This window comes from Anguilla anguilla, chromosome 17, assembly GCF_013347855.1.
Source record: "Anguilla anguilla isolate fAngAng1 chromosome 17, fAngAng1.pri, whole genome shotgun sequence".
Classification (NCBI taxonomy): Eukaryota; Metazoa; Chordata; class Actinopteri; order Anguilliformes; family Anguillidae; genus Anguilla; species Anguilla anguilla.
Window position 1 is genome coordinate 9,166,540 of NC_049217.1, and position 24,579 is coordinate 9,191,118.

General features: G+C 42.0%; 1 protein-coding gene across 2 annotated transcripts in view; it reads right to left on the reverse strand.

Annotated features, from left to right (window-relative positions):
- Positions 1-24,190, reverse strand: part of scn4ab (sodium channel, voltage-gated, type IV, alpha, b) — a 41,225-nt gene extending 17,035 nt beyond the window's left edge. Inside the window, exons 1-14 of one of the 2 annotated variants that reach the window (XM_035398166.1) lie at positions 23,856-24,190; positions 7,907-8,223; positions 7,276-7,394; positions 6,687-6,776; positions 6,168-6,296; positions 3,838-3,929; positions 3,430-3,681; positions 3,042-3,105; positions 2,584-2,725; positions 2,119-2,319; positions 1,844-1,933; positions 1,598-1,727; positions 637-875; positions 120-293 (exon numbers count right to left, since the gene is read on the reverse strand). In XM_035398166.1, coding sequence (XP_035254057.1) covers positions 120-293; positions 637-875; positions 1,598-1,727; positions 1,844-1,933; positions 2,119-2,319; positions 2,584-2,725; positions 3,042-3,105; positions 3,430-3,681; positions 3,838-3,929; positions 6,168-6,296; positions 6,687-6,776; positions 7,276-7,394; positions 7,907-8,170 — 1,986 coding nt within the window. In that variant the 5' untranslated portion in view covers positions 8,171-8,223; positions 23,856-24,190. Of the gene's footprint in view, positions 1-119; positions 294-636; positions 876-1,597; positions 1,728-1,843; positions 1,934-2,118; positions 2,320-2,583; positions 2,726-3,041; positions 3,106-3,429; positions 3,682-3,837; positions 3,930-6,167; positions 6,297-6,686; positions 6,777-7,275; positions 7,395-7,906; positions 8,224-23,261; positions 23,836-23,855 lie in introns of those variants that run through there. The other variant, XM_035398167.1, reaches the window with a different exon arrangement.
- Between the last annotated feature and the right edge of the window lie 389 nt (positions 24,191-24,579).

Sequence of the window (24,579 nt, forward strand, 5' to 3'; positions counted from 1 at the left end):
ATATCAGGATGAGAGAAGTTCTTTTTTAACCCCAGAAAGAACGAGGACATTCTGAACTTCAATCCCAAGGGAAGGTTCAAACAAAAGGGTAAAATGTTAAGCCTTGAGATTAGCCTTACCAAACGGAATGACCTGAGCACAGACAGGCCCTCAACATCAGCCAGACCCAGCTCCACCAGGCTCAGGGTGACAATAATGCTGTCGAAAATGTTCCACCCAACCTGGAAATAATAGTATGGATCCATGGCAATGAGTTTGAGGACCATCTCAGCAGTGAAGATCCCAGTGAAAACCTGGAGAAAGAAATTGAGAGGTGTGCCCTGAGATTTGTTTTTTTTCTATTATTATTTATTTATTCCCAACCCCGAATGTCAAAATGTATTATCTTTGCTCATTGTTACAAACTTCTCTGTTTGTTTGAGAGAGCACATTTTCCCCTTGTTTATATATTTTCTGGTGCAGAGCAAGTGCCAGACTATGGATCTTTGTCAAATGGTTTTGTCAAATTTTATTTCTGTCTTTGATATATCATTTACCAACCCTCTAAATCTGAAAATCGTGGCTTTCCATTGCAGCTTTGCACGTAAAGAATACGCTGTCTAAATTTTCATCTCATGAAAAGAGCCAGGGTCTTACCAGGTTTCCAACACCCAGCATATTACCAAACTCCTCGGTCATAGGAAAGTGCTCCATAGCCATGAACAGGGTGTTCAGGACAATGCAGATGGTAATACCGAGGTCCACAAATGGGTCCATCACCACAAAGTACACCCATTTTTTGAAGATGATCCACGGTTGACAACAGTTCCATTTCAGGAAAATATCGGCAAATTTGTACCACCCTGGGGGACATGGTCTCTCAGCCTCCTCAAGCTCTGTCAAAACATCGAAAATGGTCCACAATATGTTCACATTTAGGCATTTAGCAGATTCTCTTATCCAGAGCAACTTACATAAGAGCAATTAATAGTGCTGGTGCTGTCATCAGGGGCATAACCCAATAGTCAATAATAGGGCTGGGCGGAATACCGCTACAATAATTATTGAATGCAACACATCGCCACCGTGTAGTGTATTGCCTTTCTTTTCATCTTCTTCTCTTTAATTATACCTCATGCAGTAGTAAACACCCATGTTTCAGAGGCCATGAGAAATGCAGTGGTCTCCAACCCTGGTCCTGGAGAGCTACAGGGTCTGCTGGTTTTCATAGTGACTCTGCACTTCATGAATCAATTAGAGCAGTTGATTACACAGTTAACTCAACTCACTTGGTGTCTTGGGCCTCAGTTGGGTGCTGATTTTAAGGTGAAAACAAAAACCAGCAGACCCTGTAGTTCTCCAGGACCAGGGTTGGAGACCACTGGTCTATTGAAAGCTTTGTATAGGGGGTGTCCAATCTTATCTGAAAAGGACTGATATGGCTGCAGGTTTTTGTTTTAGCCCAGTACCACAACACCTGATTCAACCTGATTAACTAATCATGGTCTTCAATCAAGACTTTGAGGTGTGCTGGGCTAAAACAAAAACCTGTACCCACACTGGAGCTTTCTGGATAAGATTGGACACCCCTGGCCTACTATGAGTTGCCCAGAGTTACCTTCGATCTGATTGCTGATCACACTAACAGCAATAGAGTGTCTTTTCTGGAGGGCTGCTTTGTCCAGTTCAAGCACGCTGAGTTTAGATCCATTGGACATGTCCTCTTTCCCCGTTTTCTTCCCAAGACCCTGCAGAATCACAGAGCAGAACATTAACAACAGTTTTTTGTATGCTTGGTCTGATCCGAAAAAGGATGGTAGATTTGTCTACAAGCACAATTTTTTGGGGGACCGCCCCTCCTGACCTTGCCATCCTCTCCAAGACTCTGTTCATCATCGGCAAACTCTTGCTCTGAACCGTCATCCCGCTCTTTTTCATCAGCTTCATGGTGTTTCTGTAGATTAAATGATTAACCAATCAAGGACCACTTTTCAAGTCTGGGCTCTGTCCATTTTAACCCTTTTTTAAATCACATAACTGCGCTGTTGAGCTCATTTCATGATCACCTCTTAACGGCTTCCTGGAAGTAAATCACAATAGTTTTTTTGTTTGACTGAATGCGCCACACAATCAACTAACCTCTGCCTCCTGGTGCTTCAGCTGCTCTAGAATCCTCTGGTACTCTTCCTCTTTTTCCCTGGCCTCGGTAATAGTGGCTTCGTTCTGCTCTGCGTAGGCCATGGCCACCACGGCCAGGATGAGGTTGATGAGATAGAAGGAGCCCAGGAATATGATGACCACGAAGAAGATCATGTAGGTCTTTCCTGCAGCGCGCAAAGTCTGCACAAGAAGAGATGAGACGTTAGAAGAGCTAGGAAGCCAGTTTTGTTTTATTGAAAGCAATGTTGGGCTAATTTTTTTTTTGGCAAGTTGCTTGGAATTCTTGGCTTCAAGAAACCAAAGAATAGTTTTATGAATAGTGTTAAATGAAAAGTGAATAGTGTCTATTTGTGGCTGGATAGTCTAACATTAAGTTATGTAGAGATGCTGGTTGAATCTAGGTCTTGGTTATGGTGGGTTTGACATGTGTAAGTGCGTGGGTACCAGCTGAAACAGATTCTCCCAGAAGTCCTGTGTCATAAGACGAAAGAGAGCCAGGAAAGCCCAGCCGAAGTTATCGTAGCTTGTGTAGCCATAGTTTGGGTTTCGTCCAGCCTTCATACACATGTAGCCCTCTGGGCATTTTCTATTAACAAGGAAATCATTAATAATTAGTTGAAACAGAACCCTCCCAGTCTACTATTCCCCAAACACTCTAACTCAGCAGGCAAAGCCAGATATGAAATAGTTATATGGGTGATTTAAATTAATTGACTTTATTGAAATCATGCTATGGTTTAAATAAGCCTACAATTGAGCATTATTTTTCCAAATATGTTACTTCAATAACAACGGCCCAATGGAAAATGTAACTTTAAAGCCTCACAAAAAGACCGCAAACCCAAAAAATTGAAACATGTGACACCATATAATTTGTATATCAACCTAAAAAATGGACCTACCCAGCATCAGAGCTGTTTCCACAAAGAAGAGGATCCAGTTGTCCATCCAAAAAGTAGTGGTTTTCTATGAAGGACACAGCACAGCGTAAGTATAAGACAGACAAATTAACTTTACCACTCATTTACTTTACAGTAGCAAAATGTTATGCATCTTTACTTGACATAACCACAATTTGCTGCATTCACAACAAATTTTGTTGTGTGCTACTAGCCATTTCCTTCTCATATTTTGTTTGGTGGTCAATGAAATGAAATGCGTTCAAAAAAAGAAGCAAATGTACGTATTCAAATTTAAGAACAGGTTCTAATTGTCGGTAGATTGGGTAATGTCAATGGCTGTTGTCATGGCAACACTGGGATGACAGTATGCAGCTGTGAAGACTGACACCTGGGTTGCTGATGTAGGAGTTGAAGTCGGAAGCGTTGGAATAGCCATCGGTAGCGTAGCTGGAGGGGCCAGTGGCGTTGTAGGCCCACGTGTCATTGATCGGCGGCCAACGGATGCACTTTTGCCGCAGGTTGCCCATGAACAGCTGCAGCCCAATGAGGGCGAAGACAGCGAGGCAGAAGACGGTGAGGATCATCACATCCGCCAGCTTTTTCACCGACTGGATCAGGGCCCCCACAATGGTTTTCAGACCTGGGACCCCACAAAAAAAATAGAAAAGAGGGGGGGTCCCAACCAGACATTGACTAATCACAGAGTAAGAAAGACTCATTTAAATTACACTGTAATTTACACAGCATTTTGACAGCATTGCACTAACCACAGTGGGAATTCTTAAGTGACACGTACCGGGAATTACAGTGATAGTTTTTAGGGCTCTGAGCACACGGAACGTCCGAAGAGCAGACACGTTGCCCAGGTCGACAAACTCAGTGAGGTACCTGCAGACACAGCCGAAAGAGATCAACACCATGAGCAGACCTGGACGCATTACGTATTCAGAGCACCTTACCTCTTTTGATGCTGCTTAAACATCTGGTGTGAAAAGGGTTGTTGAAGTATATCAAATTAATATTTGACCCTAGTTACATTAGATTACATTTATTTGGCAGATACTTTTATCCAAAGCGACTTACAGTAAGTGTATACTCTAGGTCATTGGAACAACTACGAAACACAGGTCCAATAAGGTACAATACTGATTATGTAACAGTTATTCATTACAATGACGACCATTAAGACAAGTTCACTCCGTAAGCATAGGCTAGGTCAGAAAGTAATGTTAAGTCAAACTAGGAGGCATGACAACAAACTACAATATCGGGATAATGATACAAGTGCAATATAAGTGCTGGATGGAGGTACATGTAATATGAAATTGGTACAGGAGGTACATGTGTAGCATGCCTGGTCTGGCGAGGAGGCAGAGGATTGTAAGGTTTCTTGTCAAATTAAAAATTCCTCCCGCCCCATTGAGCAGCCATTTACACAAAAGGTGGACAGCAACTGCTGCTGTGGTAAATGATATGGTTTGAGAAAGTCTATATTTAGCATGAAAGCAACAACTCGCTTTCTGAAGCCAAATAGCTACAGCTGATGACTGTCAGCTGATGAGGGGGTGTTTGAATCAATTAATAAAAGTTGAAAGACAGTATTTATGCCAGTAGCTGTACCCTCGGCAGGAAAGGCACTTGGAAATCTAGGCTGTAATCCAGTGCAAAATTAAATTTGTACCTCCAGAGTGAAAATCAGCAAAGGTCCCATAAGGCCATATTAAACATGCTGTTGATTTGTTTAATTCAGCCCTAGCTCTGTGCTGATATATTCTAGAAACTACAAAAATGTGTACCCAGAATTGTGCGTGTTTTCGAATATGGAGGACATTGGTAGTAGCACATAATTGCTTGCATCTTAAAATACAGGACTACGGAATATATGAAAGATATATATGGAAATATAATAATAAAAAATAAATAATAACAATAACAATAACAACAACAATAATAATAATAATAATAATAATAATAATAATAATAATGGCACTACCTGGTAAGTATTTAGATTGAACCTGATGAGATACAGCACTTTCCTACCACAAAAATAACCTGCAGTGACATCACTGAAATAAGGCAGTAATTTTCATCTGCCACAAAAACCTTATGGGGGCGGGATGGCAGGGGGGGCCTGGTTGGAACAGACCTGGAGAACTGCTAAGGAGAGGGCATAGAAGGGGGAGCATGGGGGAAGGTGGGCTGGGAGGGTAAAAATAGACTTGCTACATGACCCCCAGGTTGCAAGTGGACAAACATTTTCATTTGGGTGGAGTGGTGTTGGTGGGAAAGGTTAAAAGAACAGACAGGATTTTGAGGGGGCAACAGAGGGTGGGAGAGGGTTAATAGAAGACAAAGATGGGGGTTAAGTCAGTGGATGAGGCAGGAGGCTGACAAAGGAGATGGTGTAAATATCCTGACCTTTTACCTTTCACCTTTTGAGTTGGTTGTCACTGTGCCCCCATTGTGCTAGCTGACCTCCTACAATGAGGTGTGAGGGACTGCAAAGTGCCTGTATGATGACCTGCCTCATTATGCAACTCAGAACTTCCACACCTTTCTGACCCCAGAGTCCATTTTATCAGTGAATACATTTCCGGCAACCCACCATGCATGAATTAAAGTCTAGCCTGATAAACAGGATTCTCAAATGTGGAAGTGCTGGCGGAACACTTACAGGTTTAACCCTTAAAGGTGTAAGATCACAAATATGTGAATAGAATGTTCTTAAATGAACATTTGAATGTCACAATCATTACTATTAATGGAAAGCAATGGAGTTCTAGGACACTGACTTAGAGTTAAAAAAAAAAAAACATTCCAAGGGTTCAAAGGGTTAAACGTGTATGGAATGTGTAGAACATGCATAACGTACATGACACATAATGCTACAACCACCTCTCATGACCCACCAATGGGCCACAACACCCCCTCAATTTAATTTTTTATTTTATTTTAGTGAACAAAACTCTGTACCCTTCTACTCCTCTACTGCCCTGAGAAACCACCTCTACCCTCCCTTCACCTCTTTAACACATAAAATATAACTGTAACCTGCAGACAGGTGGGTAACATAACAGTCACCCAGCCTTAATACTCACTATAATACTCTAATATTCTAATACTCACGCCATGCTGATCACCATGAAATCCAGCCAGTTCCATGGATCTCGAAGGAATGTAAATGAGCCCATACAGAAGCCTCGGGACAGCACTTTGATCGTTGCCTCAAAGGTATAAATACCAGTAAAAACATACCTGTACAAGAGAGGAGATCAATGGTTAAACTTGTGTTGTTTTAAAAGCAAGGCACTATGATCTCACTTTGTGATGTTCCAAGTCAAATAATGATCTAATCAAAAATGTATATGTATTTTAAGACAGGGGTGTCAAACTCTATATTTTTAAGTTTACAGTATCTGCATTGTTGTGGTTTTCTTTCAATTAGCTGCCAATTTAGGTCTTGCTGTATGGACTGTTAACGAAAAGATTCCATGCTTTTTGGTGTGTTTTAACATTACACACCAAAAGGCAGCAGGCATTGCAACCCTCTAGGACTGGAGTCTAAAACTCAGGGCCAATTTACATTGAAAAACCAGCCCTTTCAAAAACTATGTAGTCCATCGAAGAAACAAAATTGATACTCACTCTACAGTTTTACTCCATGGTGGGGGATTGCTCATTGTCATGAACACACAGTTCGATAGAATGGTTAGCATGATAAACAAGCTAAACAATTTAATTTAGAGTTAAGGAAAACTTTCAAATGTTAGTAGACAACAGGGAAATGCATTGCAGGGCTATGCAAGAACTTAAAACATGTTTAACAGGAGTAAATCATCGTGAAAACAGCATGCAAACTCTAAAACCAATTCCAAAATGCTAAAACCAAAAAAGATTTTAAAAAACCCTAACCCTAACCCTTAATTTAGCAAGCACATATATTAGTTGAAAAACAATAAATAAAATAATTGGCTGTGCAGTAATAAGAAGAGTTAACTTTTTGGGTGAATCTACATTAGCAGACAAATCAACCATTTTTCTTCGATATAATGAAGCAGAAGTGTTTTGTATACCTCAAAATGCCCAAACTTCCCAAAATGTAAACTAAGATAAAAGATTAAAACTAATATTTGCATTGAACTGCGATTTAATCTAAAGGACATATGTCAACTGAAGGTACACCTCAGTTTTCAAAATGACTGAAAAACAGCAGAATTTTGACAATAAAGGATATGAATGTATGAGGACTCTGATGGCTCCTCTTCTAACAATGCTGAAAGGGCTCAGAAGGTAGCAGGCAGGTTCAGCATTAAACCTAAAGATTGTATTCCCTTTGGTGATGACAATAAAGGTCTGCAGAGGGAGAGAGAAAAGAGGAGGGGGAAGGAGAGAGAGGGAGAAAAGTAGCGGGATAGATAGAAACAAAAGGTTAAGAGAGATTTGGAAACATGTTACGTATCACAACATCACTTCAGTATCAAACAAATAAATGAGATTTATGTTGTTTGCATATAAAAATGTCGCTATGACTGATTGAATGAACATTAATGTCATTCAATCAGTCCAGACAATATGAACACATATTGTCTATGTTCTCTCCTGTGGAGGTAATATATGTTGAAATATCTACAAAAAACTGGTTACGAAATTAGCATTTGTATGTATTTTTTTAAATGCATGTATTGGCTTATGCGAGTCATATTGGGCTGAAAATAAAATGGAAATTCCAAAACAGGCCCTGGGAATGATTGGTAGTTGGGGTTTTGCAAATATCTCAGCAATAGAGGCCCAGTCTAGCCCACTGAGGACTGTGGCCTTCTTGGTTCTCTACATGTGGGTCATTGGGCATGGTCTACAGGCCCTACTTTCTGTGCTTTGTAGAAAGGATCCAGTTCCTCCAGGGGAACGTTGAGCAGCTCGGGCGGCGGGTCTCCGTAGATGAACGGCAGGCTCTTGCCCGCCTCCAGGTCACCTCTGGGCTTGGGCAGGTCCTCCTCGGCCACCTCTACGTGCTCGTGCTCCTCCTGCTCCGCCTTCTCCTCAGCCATCCGCCGCTCGATCTCCGCCAGCGACTCCGGGGTGAAGCGGCGGAACGCATCGTTGCCTGTGTGGTGGAGCAGGCCGACCATCTTGGCATTCTGCAATGCGAGAAACCACCACAACGGGGTCCCTCAGGAACGGTCTGGGAACACCGGAGGGGGGGGGGAGGAGAGAAGGAGAGACAGGGAGAGAGAGAGAGAAGACAGAGAAAGAGTAACAGGCAATGAATACACTGCAAAGACAAGCGCTGACTCCAAAAAGCAGGACAGATGCAATGTTCGCCAGTGAAGACGTTTGCCACTGTAAATCCCACACACCTCCCTCTGAATCTCAGCCATAAATCAGCAAAGGCTAGTGTCCTTTCCCCAGCCAGTGTACCTGGGCCCAACTGCTGGGAATACTGAAAGAGTTGGACCCCACAGTACATACACAACTGCTCTGAAGTCCCCAAGTGCTTTTTTTAAAAAATCTGGGCTTCATAATTTGGTAGTAATAACACATGTTATTATACCCATTAATGCCTATAAAATAATGGTATTGGTGCTTCAGGGTATTTCTATATGGTATCTTTGTCCCCTTTGCTGAAGCAATCTCACCCAAAGACATTTTGATCCTTGTTTAAGCTTCTTGTGACACTGGGAACATTAACACTTGACCATTTCTCTAAATACAAATCTCAATCGTTCAAGCTCAACAAACTAAAGATAGTTACTGCACACTTTTCATTTTGTGAAATATATCCCAAGACGTGCCAGAAGTTGTCAACATCTTTTCTTTCTACTGCATGCCTACAGCTTTCCACCTGTTCAAATTACAAGCCTCACACATTGATATTGATATGGATTTGATAACATCAAAAGTATTTTTAACAGAGACCATTTAGATGTCGGTCTGTATTCAATCAACATTTGTCCTTAACCTTGACTTAAAAATAAATTCAAATGTTCATTTTAAATGTTTCCTTATTTTACAAACACAGCTGATTGCATGATGAAAAAACTAGCGCTTATTTTTAATTAAGCAATATGGCACTCGAGGCCGTGCTGTATTGTGAATACAGTCATGGCTACAGGGCAAGACATGAATCAGTTACAATGTATAGAAACAATTAATTGATGACAAAAAATAAAGATTTTTGTAATATTATTTCGCAAGGTCTGTAAGTGTGTGAGGTGATGCAAGGTTTGGTACCGGAACCCTTTACTACTAGAAAACACTGTATTGCATTGGAGTGATGCAGTTATTGCTTGATTGTTTTAACATTCAATCAAAATCTACACCCCCCCCCAATGAAATACCATTCAATGAAATACAATACAGGTTTTGCACTTTGCATTGTATTTTGACTTTGTATGTTTTTCTTCTTCTCAGGTTCTCATTTTAAGTTGACATTCATTTACCAAGAAAGAACAGAATCCCTGTTTGGATGTCATATGAATGATAGACAATGGACTTTATATGCGTATTTTATGGGCTGCTGTGACTGGCATGTGTGAAATTCAGCGTAGTTATTAGCTGCCGTTAGTCATTGCGTGACACGGGAGTCTGACTCAGTCCAGGTCCGATAGGATACAGATCACCACAAAGGCCCTACACTATCAGCACCGTACCAGCAATGCACATGCCATTCCAACATGGGATGTAGCGGATATAAGCCGCGTTTCCACCAAAATTACCCGGAACTTTTAGTCCCAGGAACTACTTTTCAAGGAACTAAAAGGTTCCTTCAGCCCATGGTTGTCTGCGTTTCCACCGCGGTCTAAAGTCCCGCGAAGATTAGGCAAATTAGCCCACTGACGTATGAAAAAACGACGTTGTCGTCGGTCCATCTGTCCTATGATTTCTTCTGTAACCCCATACTACCACCGAAGTAGCCTACATTATTTTCTAATAACCGGGACAGCCCAGAGGGGTTTATTCCACTTATATACAACGGGTTACCAACAATGATTATATATGGTTACTTTTGTATTTTTTTTTTTTATCGATTTAATCACCTGGAATTGAAATATTCTTCTGCAGCCGTTTGGGCTTATTTTACCGTTGTCAAGCAAAACTGTCGTTGGTAGTTGAACTTGGACTGTTGTTATGCAACAAATAGGATATAACAGGCCAATAGTCAGATTGTAACTGTTTTATATATCCTCTCAAACACATTCATTATGTTTTTATGCGAACATTCGCTTTCATGTCTTGACATCCGAAGCGACCGAATGCATTCACATTTATATGTATAACTGGCAACAACAGCAGAAAACATGCACAAGTTGTAAACAATTTGCTGTTTGATTACTTTCTCATCGTCAATTCCATATCGCAAATCGCAAAATGACAAGAATAGAACGAAAACTCTGACTTGCGTGAAAATTTAAATTAGTAGTGGTACAGCCACCGTTTGCTTTCCTTCGAAGTTACTGCTAGCCGAGCAGCGAAGTGTGCCCTCCAGATGCGAACCATGTACCATAAATTAGTCCATAGTCTTCCTGGTCTTTTTGTGGAATTGAAGAATGGCAGAGTAAGATTACGGCAGTCTGAAAAAGCTAAAGGGACGATTACTAGAATTAACCTGTTATTTTACCCTGACAAAAAGTGCGGAAGGTGATTTCCAGTTTGCTTTTACTGTATCACCAATGTGAATTACGCAGAACTACCGCATACCTCACATAACTGTATCAAACGTTTTGAGTCAATTACAACGGGCTAACAAAGAAAATCTGGAAGAAAATATTCAGCAACCGAATTAATCCGTTTGAATGTTTTGGTACGTAATATGCTGTCCCAGCACGAATGCTTTTTATAAAAAAAATTTATAAAACAAATACTAAAGCAAGAAAAGAACAGAAGAGCACACGTTATAATTCCAAGACGTTGGCAGGCTATAACCAAAACTAGGCTACTGCGCCGCATAACATACAAGTTTGATTTGAAGTTATGAAAATAAATATTTTTAAACATGGCGGCTGAAAACAAACACAAAAAAATGCTGCGAGTACTCGACCAATAAGAAATGTTCAGCGCTGCAAGCTCCACCCCGGAACTAAATTTAGACCCTAGTTCCTGCGGTGGAAACGCACTGAGTTCCTCAAAAGGTTCCTAGTTCCGGGGTAAAGTTCCTGCGGTGGAAACGCGGCTATAGAGATCCCAGTGTTACACTAGCCGGACATGGAATGTGAACAGTGCCTTTAAGCCTGTAACTTGGCACACAGTTAATCAGAGGACATAAACACACACACACACACACACATATGGAAGTAGAACCCCATTCTGGGAATACTGTTGGGAGGGGATCTTTACCATAGTAGTAATGTATTACTAAGCATGCAGGACAGACTCAGAGACAACTACAATTGTGAGACAAACTTGAAACCCACATGTCGTGGGAGATAGTCGGCATATTCCAGACAGGACTGTAGTGTAATGGTTAAGGAAGCTTGTGACTAAAATGTTGCAGCTCTCATTCTCAGGAGGGGTTTAACCTGGAGTGCTTCAGTGAAATATCCAGCTGTAGAAATGGATTGTATGTAAAAAAAGTGTAATTTGCTCTGTTACTGCTAATTGCCAAAATGTAATGCATCTTCTAAATATGGTCAAGAAATTTACTCAAGGTTTTTTCAGAAATTATCTATTTAGGTCATATATTAACATAAGGGGTTAACTTAAAAATCACCTTATAGGCCATTGCTATGATGCCATGACTTATGCAGCCCTTGTTCTGAAGTGGCAAAGGCCCAAGCCAGGACAGTTTCTCTACAGAGACCCAGAGATCCCAGCTGCTAAATGACTGCATTTCAACAGATCTGCTCTCCGAGCCTTTAAAAAAAACAGAGTAACACTGCCAGGGTGCTTCTGAGAGGTCCAGAAAGTCAGGCTGACCACTGCACCAGGAATGTACTCAGATTTTCCAAAGCATCTTTGTGCTAAAAAACAACAAAAAGTGCTAAACAAAAATGTCACACTCCCTGGGAGGGAGATGCAGCAGTGCCGGGGAACTCGATTGATTGCCGCATGGAGAGTGAGAGAGCGCACTCACTCAAAAACAAAATAAATTTAACTTTCATCACGCTTCCCCCTTATGGGTTCCAGGCGAAACCAATAAACTAAAACAACAAGCTAAAATAACAAAGACAAAAGACAGTTAAACAGAGCGACAACTATTTCAGTTCCCCGCTCTGTAGCTCCTTTCGACCAGCCGACCAGCTCCTCCTACTTTTCAGTGGCGGTTCACTTTTCCCATCTTGTTAAAAGAAACAAAACTGAAATTAAACACAACTCAAATAAAGAACCGCTCTCGGTGTGAGCTCCCGGTCTCAGCCCCAAACTGTGGAGAGCAGCACACCTTTAAGCACCTGGGCTGATTAGCTAATGCAACCCAGGTGCGCGTGCTCCCTCCACCAGCAGGCACAGCCGAGACCAATCCGCTGCTTGAGTCATTCAGTAACATTGATGAAAAAACCTGCATTCTAAAAAAAATTGCCTATTGTAAATAAATCCAAATAAATGTTACGTTAGGCACACTGCATTACACAGTTTTTACTAAACAGTTTTTACTGTTTTAAACTCCATCAGCAATCTTATATTCCCCATTGGTGCAGATGTTTTAAAAGTAACTCATTCTGTGGCTGCATTCCTCATGGCTGCATGCAAGTAACGTAAAATCATGTGCAAATATTCCCAAGATTCAAAAATTAATAAATAAATAAATATTCTGGGAAATCCAAAAACCTCAATCACTGGGGATGCTCTGGCATTTACAAGAACATTTTTCGTATAATGTCAGCAGCCCAAATCAAGACTTTGATTAATTTGGAGTGCTTCTCAGAATTCTTGAAAATGCTTCATGGACTCACATCAATATGCTCCTTGGAGGGAGAGGTCAGATTCATACTTACAATCATGCCAGAATGAGAACAAAGCCCCTGGCTCCATGTAACAAGGGGGTGGGGGAGCCTTGTTTACGGGAACAAGCTTGCCCTCATTTTTCTCTTCATGAATACAGGGACAGATCAACAGCGCTCTTCTTTCTCTCCCCTCTGTTTCTGAGATTGCTTCACGCAATTCCCATTCCTCAGCCAGATGGCTGGCTAATAGCTATGAGTCACTGGGGATGTTAGGGACGGACAGTACAAAACTAGTTTAGTTTAGTTCCCGGAATTGCATTCAGACTGGATTTATGTCAGCTTGTTAGCACACTGCTGCTCTACATTGCTAAGCTGACAACCTAACTTGAAACAAACTATTTGGTAGATAATGAAGAATTCAGAGACATGACAGAAACTCAAATCAGCAGAAGTTGTTTTCATAAGAAAAAATGATGAAATAACTTAACCACATGCGTTCAACAGCCTTAATTAAGCAGGGGATTGGCTGTAGCAAAAATCAGCATACACAGGGGTCCCCAGTGCTCGGTTCTAGAGAGTATATAGCTCTGTTTTAAGCCAGAACAACCCAAGGGCCTTGTTACCACAGATGGGCTGGTCACACCTTGTTTAATTCTGTGCTCATTTATTGCCTTTCTCAGGCTCACTAAGGTCCAGAATCTACGGAAGAAGAAACCGAGGAACCCAATGGAAAAACACCACATACACTCTATGTTCTCTGCACACTGCCTTGCCGAGTGCGACAAATGACGAGTCCATAGGCTGCCCTCTCATCCCCCTAAGTTATGAATGCCACTACCCCGGGATGGCAGAGTGACGCCAGGTGACCACAGGTGACACTGTCAGGATGATGGCAAAGTCCGGGTCCACTCCGGACAAACCGAAGAGGTCCTGGCTCAACGTTCACGCTTTCCCACGATATGAGACGAGCGCCGACATTGTTCTTTTACCTCATCTTACTCATTCCTTTAGCAGATGTTGTAACTGTGGCATTTCGTGGCAACATCCTAGAAAAGTAGCAGACCTGGGTAAAATACAGATATTAATGAAACATGAAAGAATGAGTCATCAACCTGTCCATCAACATAAAAGAATGAGTCAACAATCTGTCCATCAACATGAAGGAATGAGTCATCAACCCATCTATCAACATGGAAGAATGAGTCATCAACCTGCCCATCATCAATAAACAATAAGTCATCAACCCGTCCATCAACATGGAAGAATGAGCCATTATCCTTTTCATCAATGGTTCCAGAATTTTGCTTTTTCTCACCAAAAAAAATAGGTCTGGCACACTGTAAGTTCAAATATGAAATCTAACATAAATAAAAACACCTGTGTGTGTATTGTGTATAACAAGTAATGTTTAATGTGACTGGTGTGAATATGCATCATATGATATGTGCTAAGTTGCTTAGCTGCATTTAAAAAAAAAAAAAAAGGATTTTACTCGTAAACTTATTATCACCTCAAGCTCCGCTCATTGCCCACCAGTCTGTCCGGAAGGACAGTGTGGGAACGGCTGCTTTACAGAAGTCAACACGGGTGCTTTGGCAGGCACATATGTTGTGGCATAAGGCGCTACATGACTAGCACAGGAGCAAAGCATGCTGAGAAATGACAACACAAGTGCAGTGAGTGTCCCAGCTGGGCGGTGGGCAGAAGCAGGAAAGAGCGTGAAGATGCGTCTCGGCTGGTTTATGGTAAGGCAGTCGGTTTGGAGACTGGGGGGGGGGGGGGTTAATGGGATAGGCTCGGGGGGGGGGCAGCATGCACACCCGTGGATCTGTGGACACGCAGCTGCTGCAGGCAATCAGGGCCCAGGGCGTCGGGTTACAGCCACGAGATGACTCTGCTCATTCCTGCCCACCCCCCCCCTCACCCCGCCACTCACCCCCCTGCCCAGGCCATAACCCAGACTCTACCCCTTCACAACGTACCGATAAACAGGCCCTGGCCTTACAAGCTCAGTGGTTCTCCGCTTTCTATATAACACCTAGCCGCTCTTCTGCCTAGCCATGCCTGCTAGCTCCATTACCGCCCCCCCCCACCCTTGGAAAGCAGCCCAGCACTAACATACGCCCCCCCCCCCCCCAAATTCCCCCAGCTCCATCCCTCCAACATGTCTCTTTCAGTTTATCTTTCACTTGTCCTGCCAGGGATGTCTTTTGCAATCTTCCCACAACTATTAGGCTTCACTCGTACCATTCTGGTTAGGCAGTTCCCTGACACAGCCCCTCCCCCCCCCCCCCCACATCTCCCAAGAGGTGTTCTCCATTTTCTGAGCCCCGCCTCCCCCCCCCCCCCCATCAATTCTACATTTCAGTAAAACCTTTGCTCTTTTGAATATACCAAACCTTTCCACAGCCAATCAAAAGCCACCAACAGCCCGGGAGGACAATCAGAGATCCCACTGAACAGACGTGTGCCGAATTCGGCTGACGAAAAGTGGCCCCCCTTCAGCAGAAGCGGCCCTCAAAGGGCTCGATGAGGACCCCATGAGGCGTGGGGCCCAGTGTTTTAGGATTAAGTGCATCGTTGGGCTTTGCTGACTTGTTAACATGCTCCACCGTGCTCTTGCTGTAATGACTGCAACATGTTATGTGACATGGAATTCAGGGTTGCAGACACAGGTGGGGAGAGCGGTAGGGGGGGGGGGGGGCTGGGGGGGGGGGGGGGGGGGCTGGGGGGTGGGAGGGTGAAATATGAGGAAATGAAACAAGCACCCTGAGACCCTTACTTACGCTACCGGTCAAACATTTTAGTACACATTACTTCTGTTTTTGTACTAGTGAAATTTAAACAGTTTACCTTCTCTATATAACCTCAAATGGCCAAAGTAAGTAAACAGTCAGTTATAAAATGGTCTTTTACTTCACAGGACAGAGACATAAATTTGGCTAAATAAACTTTAAAAATTATTTAAAATCGCCAAACATGAGATAAAAAATCGAGCTAGTTTGGGAAGAACTAGGCAGAAAGGTCAAGGAGAAGAACCCACAAGTGCAGCACATCTGTGGGAACTTAGCACTGTTAGGCGTGAACTTCAGAACAGTCAGATGACTGTCCTTGTAGAAAAAATGTCATGAATATGCTCGGCAGTTATTTCTGCAAGAGGTGGCTATTTTGATGAATTAAAAATTTAGATAATTTTTTGGCAAAACCAAAGGTGATGTTTTTCACCTCTGATTGTTTGAAAATTGTGGGTTTACTAAAACTTTTGACTGGTAGTGTAAATGAAAGTTGGAATCCTCATACAAACCAGCAGTGAGTTAATACAGAGCCTTCTGTATGCAAACAACAATTAATATTTCATATTTTAACATTTCCATAGCCTGTATTTTAACGCCATATGTTACTGTATTTAACTGAACAAAACTTAATTGAGTTTTGTGGTCAATTATTTTTTATTTTTTATTTTTTTGGTTTAGGCATTTTTTTGGCCACTTTTTGAATGCAGCCTTGGTCTATAGCTAGGACAGGCCATCAGGTTTCCTTGATGAGGCCACTATGAAAGCCTTGCAAGGTAAGCTTAGCATGTCCACACTTCATAAATCCATCTGGTCCACGGCCACAATTAGACTGAAAGGATTAGAAAGAGTGGTTGTGATGTAACGAAAGTCATCTCTGCACAGACGTCAAGCCCATCAGTTGCTTGGCTTGAGTAACAACGCTGGCCTCCTACCTAAGAGCAGAGAGGTTTCCATTAGAACCAAGGACACAACTAAAACTTATCTTTGTATCACAGTGATTCCAGTTATTCCAATTAGAAGAAAAGTCAACAAGTTACAAAGTAAGATACACATTAAACACAGACCTGGATTCAGTCAACATTCATCCTCAACTTTGTCTCCTAATTCAAAGCGAATATTGGTTTTTAGTTTGAAAACACACAAGTTCAGCAATCACCAATATTAACTTTCAAAACTTACGATAACACAGCAAAATTCAATGACAACGCAAGGTTCAGACCTAACAATATCTCCCACTTGAATATTGAAAAACAAGATTGGGGAGTTGGTATTCAGCCGTATCGTATCATCCCCAGTACCTAAATTTTGTATTCCAGATTCGTGACCTTGAGATGGATGGCCCGTTGTGCTGACACAGATCGGGGAGGGCTTGAGCAACAAGGGTTTAGTGGCACACCTCACATTAACACTTTATGCCCTAAGATCCCAAATATGTGATTAGAAAGTTCTGAACTGTACATTCAAATGCTAATGTCACAATCACTACTGGCAATTGAAAGCAATGGCGTTCTAGAACACTGACACTGTAGAATGTTTTTGAAAAAACATTCCAAGAAATATGCTCTTCAAAGGGTTAATTGTACAACATAGCAAAAGCCTTCTTGAAACGATCTGCTGTTTTAAACAAAGAGAAATCCATTTAACATACAATTAGACTGAAGAAGCAAAAAATGAATAACAAACTCTGGCAAAGTGCAGTCAAAACAACAAATCCCCATAAAAAAATCTAGACTCATGACTCTAGATTCAATTCTAAGATTTGACAATAACTATTGATATAAACTTCAGAAGTCAGTTTAGAAGAACAGTTCTGAAGTCTGCAAATTAACTGACAAACACAAATTATTTTAACAAGAATACAGCACTGCAATTGCACGAGAAAGCCACACTAAAATTTCACAAAAAATCACTACTAATATTGCATAAGAAAATAGCACTGAAAATGCACAAGAAAACAAAACTGAAATTGCAGTGTGAGGAGTTCTGAGAAAGTGGCAAGAAAATATTTCCAAATATTGTGCAAAAAGCAAAACAATGCTTATCCGTTCCAACAATCTCTGTCAATACAGAAAGATGTTCATGTCGCTAAGTTTGCACTAAGTGCATAATCAAGCAATGACAAAGGACACTGTAAAAAAAACTGACCATGGTTAAATTAAACCACAAAGCGAAGTTTAAACCTTACATTTTCATTTAATTTAAGTTAATCTGTTTTAATGTATATTTCATTTTTTATAAGCCTACGCCTACAAACCGTTTCAACATTATGAGTTTATCATACTAATAACCACACTGAATACAGCAGATGACAGTGCGGGGACTTTTCCCGAATCATTTCCGCTTTTTCAATCATCATAAAGAGGCAATTGAATAGGGGTGTAATGGGACCAGAAAAGACTCTACTACATTGGCCTCCCACCTATCTGATGACTACACACACAAACATACAAGTCCAAACAATTGTATGCAACAGACTGCTGCCACGTACACGCAATATATAAATACAAATCTTACTCTCTCATTTTGCACATTAAATAAGTTCATGACAATTTCTCTTTCATGTATATAACTGTTTACTTGACTTCGTTCTGTTATGAAAGTCATTATCCAGCCAAGCTTGTGGTTATTTTGTTCCAGAATTATTTTCTATATTGTGTTATATTTGCATTTTAATTAAAAAAAAAGAAAATTTAAACCTCATAAAGCCGAGGGATGACTGAAATTTGGTTGGGGAAAACTTCTTGAAAGAATTGGTGTCCCAATTATTAAAGTTCAAATTACTCTCTTTTTACAGTTAGTTCATTTTACAGTTAACATTTTGCTTTAGGAGAGCAACAACAAATCGAGCAATCGTCATGTTCCAACGAAACATTAAGGTCAGAGGGGCAATGCCACATTGAGATTTACATGCAGCCTACAACGTGAAAGCTCCATAAATGTTTCATTTCGACTCTGAGGGAGATGCACTGCTGCATGGAAACAAAGCAGCCACTGAGCAATCTCCCCTGTTCTGCAATTGCAAGCACACTGACTAGTAGCAGCTTTCCTACTGGAAACACTGCCATACACCTGTATATGGCACAAGCTATTGTGTGAGACCCAGTGTGTTCCAACAACCCTATTAGAAACCACTCCCAGCAGCCAGTTTAAACCCTGGCCAGAGTTTTGAATGTCTCCATATGACCTTTGACCTTTAGGGGAAAAAAAAACCTGAGAGGGTTACATATATTAAAATATTCACACGGGGATGAGGCGTCAATCATGAGCTCTTGTACAGGATCCAGATCGGTGCTCCGCCATGCTCTGGGACAAAGCCCTGGAGGTGAGATGCTGTGGAGACCACCGCAGACACCCCGCGCTTTCAGGACCAGAAAAAAAAAGACATTCCAACATAGGGTGCAGCGCACGCAGAGATCCCAGTGTTGCGCTAGCCGGCAACGACATGTGAGAGACGGCGTATTCCTGTCCGGAAACTAAGCTACATGCCTTTAGGCCTCTGGCACCAGAACAGAGATAATGGGAGGACATAAACAGACACACACACACTCTCACCCACACACGCAAACACATAAACACCTGGGATGCTATAACTTTAGGAAGGGGACCTGTACGGTTTGGCAGCACTAGATAATCTGCACGTGCTGTGCGTGCAGTCTTGTGCAGAACAGTCACCGTGGCAACCCTTCCAGGCACTTGCCTAAACAACAGTTGTATTGTATCATGGTCTACACACACTCAAATTCTACTAAAAATATTGTTTATGAAATACTGCCCTTTCTGTAACAGTCAGAAAACAGAAATTAAATTACACAACAGATTGAGTTTAATTCTTTCCTTTGACTGTAGTACATCATAGCACACTCATAGTCTTTGCAATAAAACATGAACAGATAATCAATCAAATCTTTAAGTTGTCAACCTGGCAGTTCTATAGAAAAACAAAGACACCAGACATGCTGACAAGTAGAAGCGTACTACAAGCATGCAAAAGTCATTGTTCTGATTAGGACCTCTTATGGTAGGAATGCAAGTCTACAAAAGGAAAAGAAAAGAGAATTCTGCTTCCTTCTAATGTATAGTGTTGGGAAGCCCTGTCTTACGAGCCGACTCTCTAGGGTCATATCTCATACCTCTCTGCGCGCTATTCAACACCCTGTCACCCATCAGTCAACCCCACTTAGGGCCTTCACCCTTAAAACATGCTCCTTTCTGTCTCCGAGTCAGCTCCTGTCGCACCCTGAACCTTGCGTGAGCTTGGACGTACGGCAGACGCACACCTTCGCTAATGAACATCATTAAGAGTGCTTGCTGCAGATGATAACGAACAGCAATATGAGTGCTTATTGCAAATGATAACGAACAGCATTGAGAATGCTTACTGAAGATAATAACGAACAGCTTTAAGAATGCTTGCTGTGGACGATAACGAACAGCATTATGAGTGCTTATTGGACTGCTTTTTTATATAGCGCTTTTATCCAAAGCGCTTTACAATTGATGCCTTTCATTTGCCAGAGCAGTAGGGGTTAGGTGTCTTGCTCAGGGACACTTCGACATGCCCAGGGCGGGGTTTGAACCGGCAACCCTCCGACTGCCAGACAATCGGTCTTACCTCCTGAGCTATGTCGCCGCTTACTGTGGATGATAATGAACAGCATTAAGAGTGCTTACTGCAGATGATAGCGAACAGCATAAAGAGTGCTTACTGCAGATGATAATGAACAGCATTTATCCGGGCTTGGGGCTGGCACTACGACTGCACTGACTTGCGCATCCCCAGTGGCTGGGTTTTTGGGGCACTGGCCGGGATACAAACCCGGGCCGCCAGCGTGGCAGGCAGGAGCTCTACCACTGGCCACCAATGCCCCAATAATAATAATAATAATAATAATAATAATAATAATAATAATAATAACATCCATTCTGTCAGAATCCAAGATTCCTTCATTATAATTTCAAAGTAAAGATTAGCATAGCACAGCTTTGGTGACCTCCAGTACCCGCCGTTAAGGCGCACAGCAGCCATCTCCCACGCCCAGATCCCGTACTGAGCCGAGCGAGCTTAACTCAAAGAAGCCACAGCCAACACGGCTTAGTGAAAGATGCAGTCATACATTTTTCAGCCAGCATCTGAACACACACACATGCATGCAGGCACACACACAAACAAACACACACACACACACACACACACACATATGCACACTCACACTTGCATGCATAGATGCACACACAGGCACGCACGCGCACACACACATTCACACGTGCACACACACGCACACACACACACAAACATGCACACACTTGGGTTTTACCCAGGGGAAATCTACTTCCCATAGTAATCTAGGGACAGCTTCTTTTTGATAGTGCCTTCCTCTGTTTGCAGAATTACTCATGTTGAAATCTGTAAGGAATCCTTCAAACACATTTGCACCACACAAGCTGAGAATGCAAATCCTTTCTTTCCAGCCCTTTTTAATCTAGAGCCTGGGTTTCAACAGAGGACGTGTAGACTCTTGAGAGTCCTGGAAGGTACTGTAGGGGTTCCCTGGCCAGACTTGCAATAACTACATATAGATTTGGGAAAATATTGTAAAATATAAAACTCTTTTTAAAAAATATAATCCTTTTTTAGCTTATGATGTCCCCTGGAAACCTTTGAGTCCGAGTGGGGGTCTCCCCCCCCCCCCATCAAAAGAGCCTGAGGGCATCGCACAATGTCAACAACCAGGGTTCTCCCCAAGTCCAGGAACAAGGCCTTGGTGGCAAAGCTGATCGCTCTTTCCAACGACACTTTCATCTGAAGAATTTTTCACACCATTGCCCGCGGTGGCAGTGAGGCAGCGAGCCTCAAGGGCTGCGTGGGGAGCCAATAGGATCGCAGTGGGGAGGTGTACTGGCGACGCCCAGATGCGAAGAAAGAGCTCGCACATGATCCGGCGTGTCTAACGGGGGCTTCTGCCCGAATCGGCGGGCGGGCGTAACGGTACCCAGCATCCCTGAGGTTTGACGCTAAGCCGCGGAGGGCTATTAATAACGCTGGCCTGAGACAGGTCAGGTGAGACTGGGGCTAAGCTGGGTGACAGGTGTGGGCCCCTCCGCCGATCCAGACCCCCCTAAACCCCACTCTCCCGCAAGTACCTTGGCAGGTGTGCAGAGAGTTCACACGGAGGTCAGCCACCTGTAGCTTGCTTATGCCCACCAAGTGCACCCACCAAGTGCACCAAACAGGTCTCATTCCAGTATTCTGTCATTTCTTGCTTTCACTGTCAAATTCAAGTTGCTTTATTGGCAGTAAATACTGTACACTTGTAGACATGGCCAAAGGTTACAGGCATCACTTTTAATATTAACACTCTCTGTCTATCTCTTGCTCTCTCTTCCACCATTCTCACTCCCCACATGCAGCCAAAAACTATAAGGTCACTAACAATACTACACCATAATACATGATAATATTGGGGGATGGAGTTCCCAAAGTTGGGGGGGGGGGGGGGGGGCATCTTCCTAACTCTAACCCCACCCCCACCCCCGGATCTGCATTCATGCTTGTGCCATCAAATTTTTTTTTTAAATCAGTAAACAATGCGGCATGAATCACAGCCTGTCTTCTGGAGAAATGTTCCAATATTGGTTCTACACAAACAAAGACAAATCCAACAAACGTGTCTTATATCCTACAATACATACATCATACAGCCTTAAATAAGAATTCTGATTTTGAGTTAATACAAAATGACTTCATCTGTTCATTCTGATTTAATTCATTGGCTGAAAAAAATATTTTAATGACCTAAACTTATATATCTTTACAATTCACCGTTCACTAAATGAGAATTGATCAATTCAAAGAAACATTTGATATGAAATCATTCTAAATGAATATTATAAATGCATATTTTTTCCCCTGTCAGCATGTATTTTTGCACATATGCTGCAATTCAGTCAGTGCAAATGTGCATTTAAAAGTAAAATAATATATTTTTTTCTTCCTCCATGCAGTATGTGTTTAACTGAACTTCCAGTCGGACAAGTCTTATGTTACTACAGCAGTATCTCATTAATGATGTCAGTCATTAATACAGAGGGTCCGCTATACATTTAATATAATATAATCAACTCCTTGCAAGTAATATTCCATTGTAAATGTGTGGTTTATATTTTACACCACTGAGGCCTTTTGTCCATTCAATTCAGCTGGAGATGAAGGGATATATGCCTAAAATTAACGAAACAGAAGATGACGACAATTAAGTTTATACTTCCGCTCTTAGTGTACACCAATACCCCAATCCTCTTTTTTTGTTTTGTTTTAATTTCACAAAGGTACTCATCACAAGCTATCCAGAACGAGGCTCAAACATCAAACCGCTTAAGATTACCATGTAGAACAAGTAGAGCGCCCAGCACATTACAAAAAACAAACATACTAAGCAGGAAAGGACTTGTATGTCCACTTCTGATTACAAGATCATGAAATGAAATGCAGCTATCAAATGTGGTTCAAGAACCTGACACACAGCAGCACCATAACTTTTAACCCTTACCAGGAGTGTGTTCGCTGGAGTGTGTTAGCTGGTCCACCCACCATCATTAAGATGCAGCCTGTTTACACCTTTCTTGGCTTCCTTCAATATGACGATTAAACTTCCAACATGTTTGCAGTATATGAAGGTTACATGGTCAGATAAGTCTAATAATCCTACAGAAAAGCAGATTTGAAGACAACTCCAAGCTCCATATCAAGGACTAGCAGAATTTATTCATACAGTAGGCATCTATGCTCCTTGAACTGGAAATTCAGATTCCCAAAATAGAAGCCTTTTCACTGGACATTAATTGTCATTGGTGAAACATAATAATTCCTAAGCAAAAAGAGACTCGTGTACAGTGAATTAATAAGTATTGATCATTTTAGGACCAAAACTGATCCCGTTTAGTACCGCTGATCCTGTTGGCACGTTCATCACAGTGTAAGCAATATAACGAGACTACGCGAAGTTCAAAACCCTCAAGAGCAGGCGTTCTGGAAATGTTCAAGCACGCTTTCCCCCTTACGCTGACGGCCGTTCATGCTTTCCGGCCAATGGCACCGCAAACTGGCGACGGAGAACACGGTGTTTTGTTTTGGGTTTTTTTACCTTGAACAGTTAAAAAAAGTATTTCCACAGAAGCCGAGTTTTAGCCCGGCGAGTAGTCTTCCTTCAAGCTTTTGCTTCAAGACGTTTCCCCCCCTTTCTCCAAAAGCCAGTCCACGCTGCAGGACAGCTGTTGCTGACGCAGGGGTGTCTTGGATGAAACATGAGAGCTGCTTCAGGTAGGATCATCACTTAGGATACTCTAAACGTTTGGCACGCTCGTTCCTTGCATCGTGGGAAGACAAACGTATCCCAGTGAAAACCGAAGAGTCCCAGTAAGCACTACGGAGGGCATTTGTAGGACATAAAAGTTGATAGCCCATGCTGTTAAGGGACCTGTCGCTTATTGACACATTCCATTATACATACTCAGATGAAAGGGCGCGAGATTAAGAGCACGAGAAGCCTGAAGGGATTTCTTATGATCTCGCCGTTAAATATTTTTGTTAGTTTTTTTTAATGAGTATCTATGGTAGCCCATTTGGTAAGAAGTAAAGTTTTGCGAGCCTTCTTTTCTCGTAGTCCTGCAAGTATTTGATGATGCACAATTTAATGGCTGAGCTTAGAGAACAGTATGATCACTAGCGTGACACTCGTTTTCATAATTGGCCGCAACCGAATGGTGCACTTTGTAGGGAAATAAATGCATTTCTCGGACTTTGACTAAGTATTCACCGCTTATCTGACTGGTATTTTGGACGACTGAAAACCAATGCAACTGCACGAA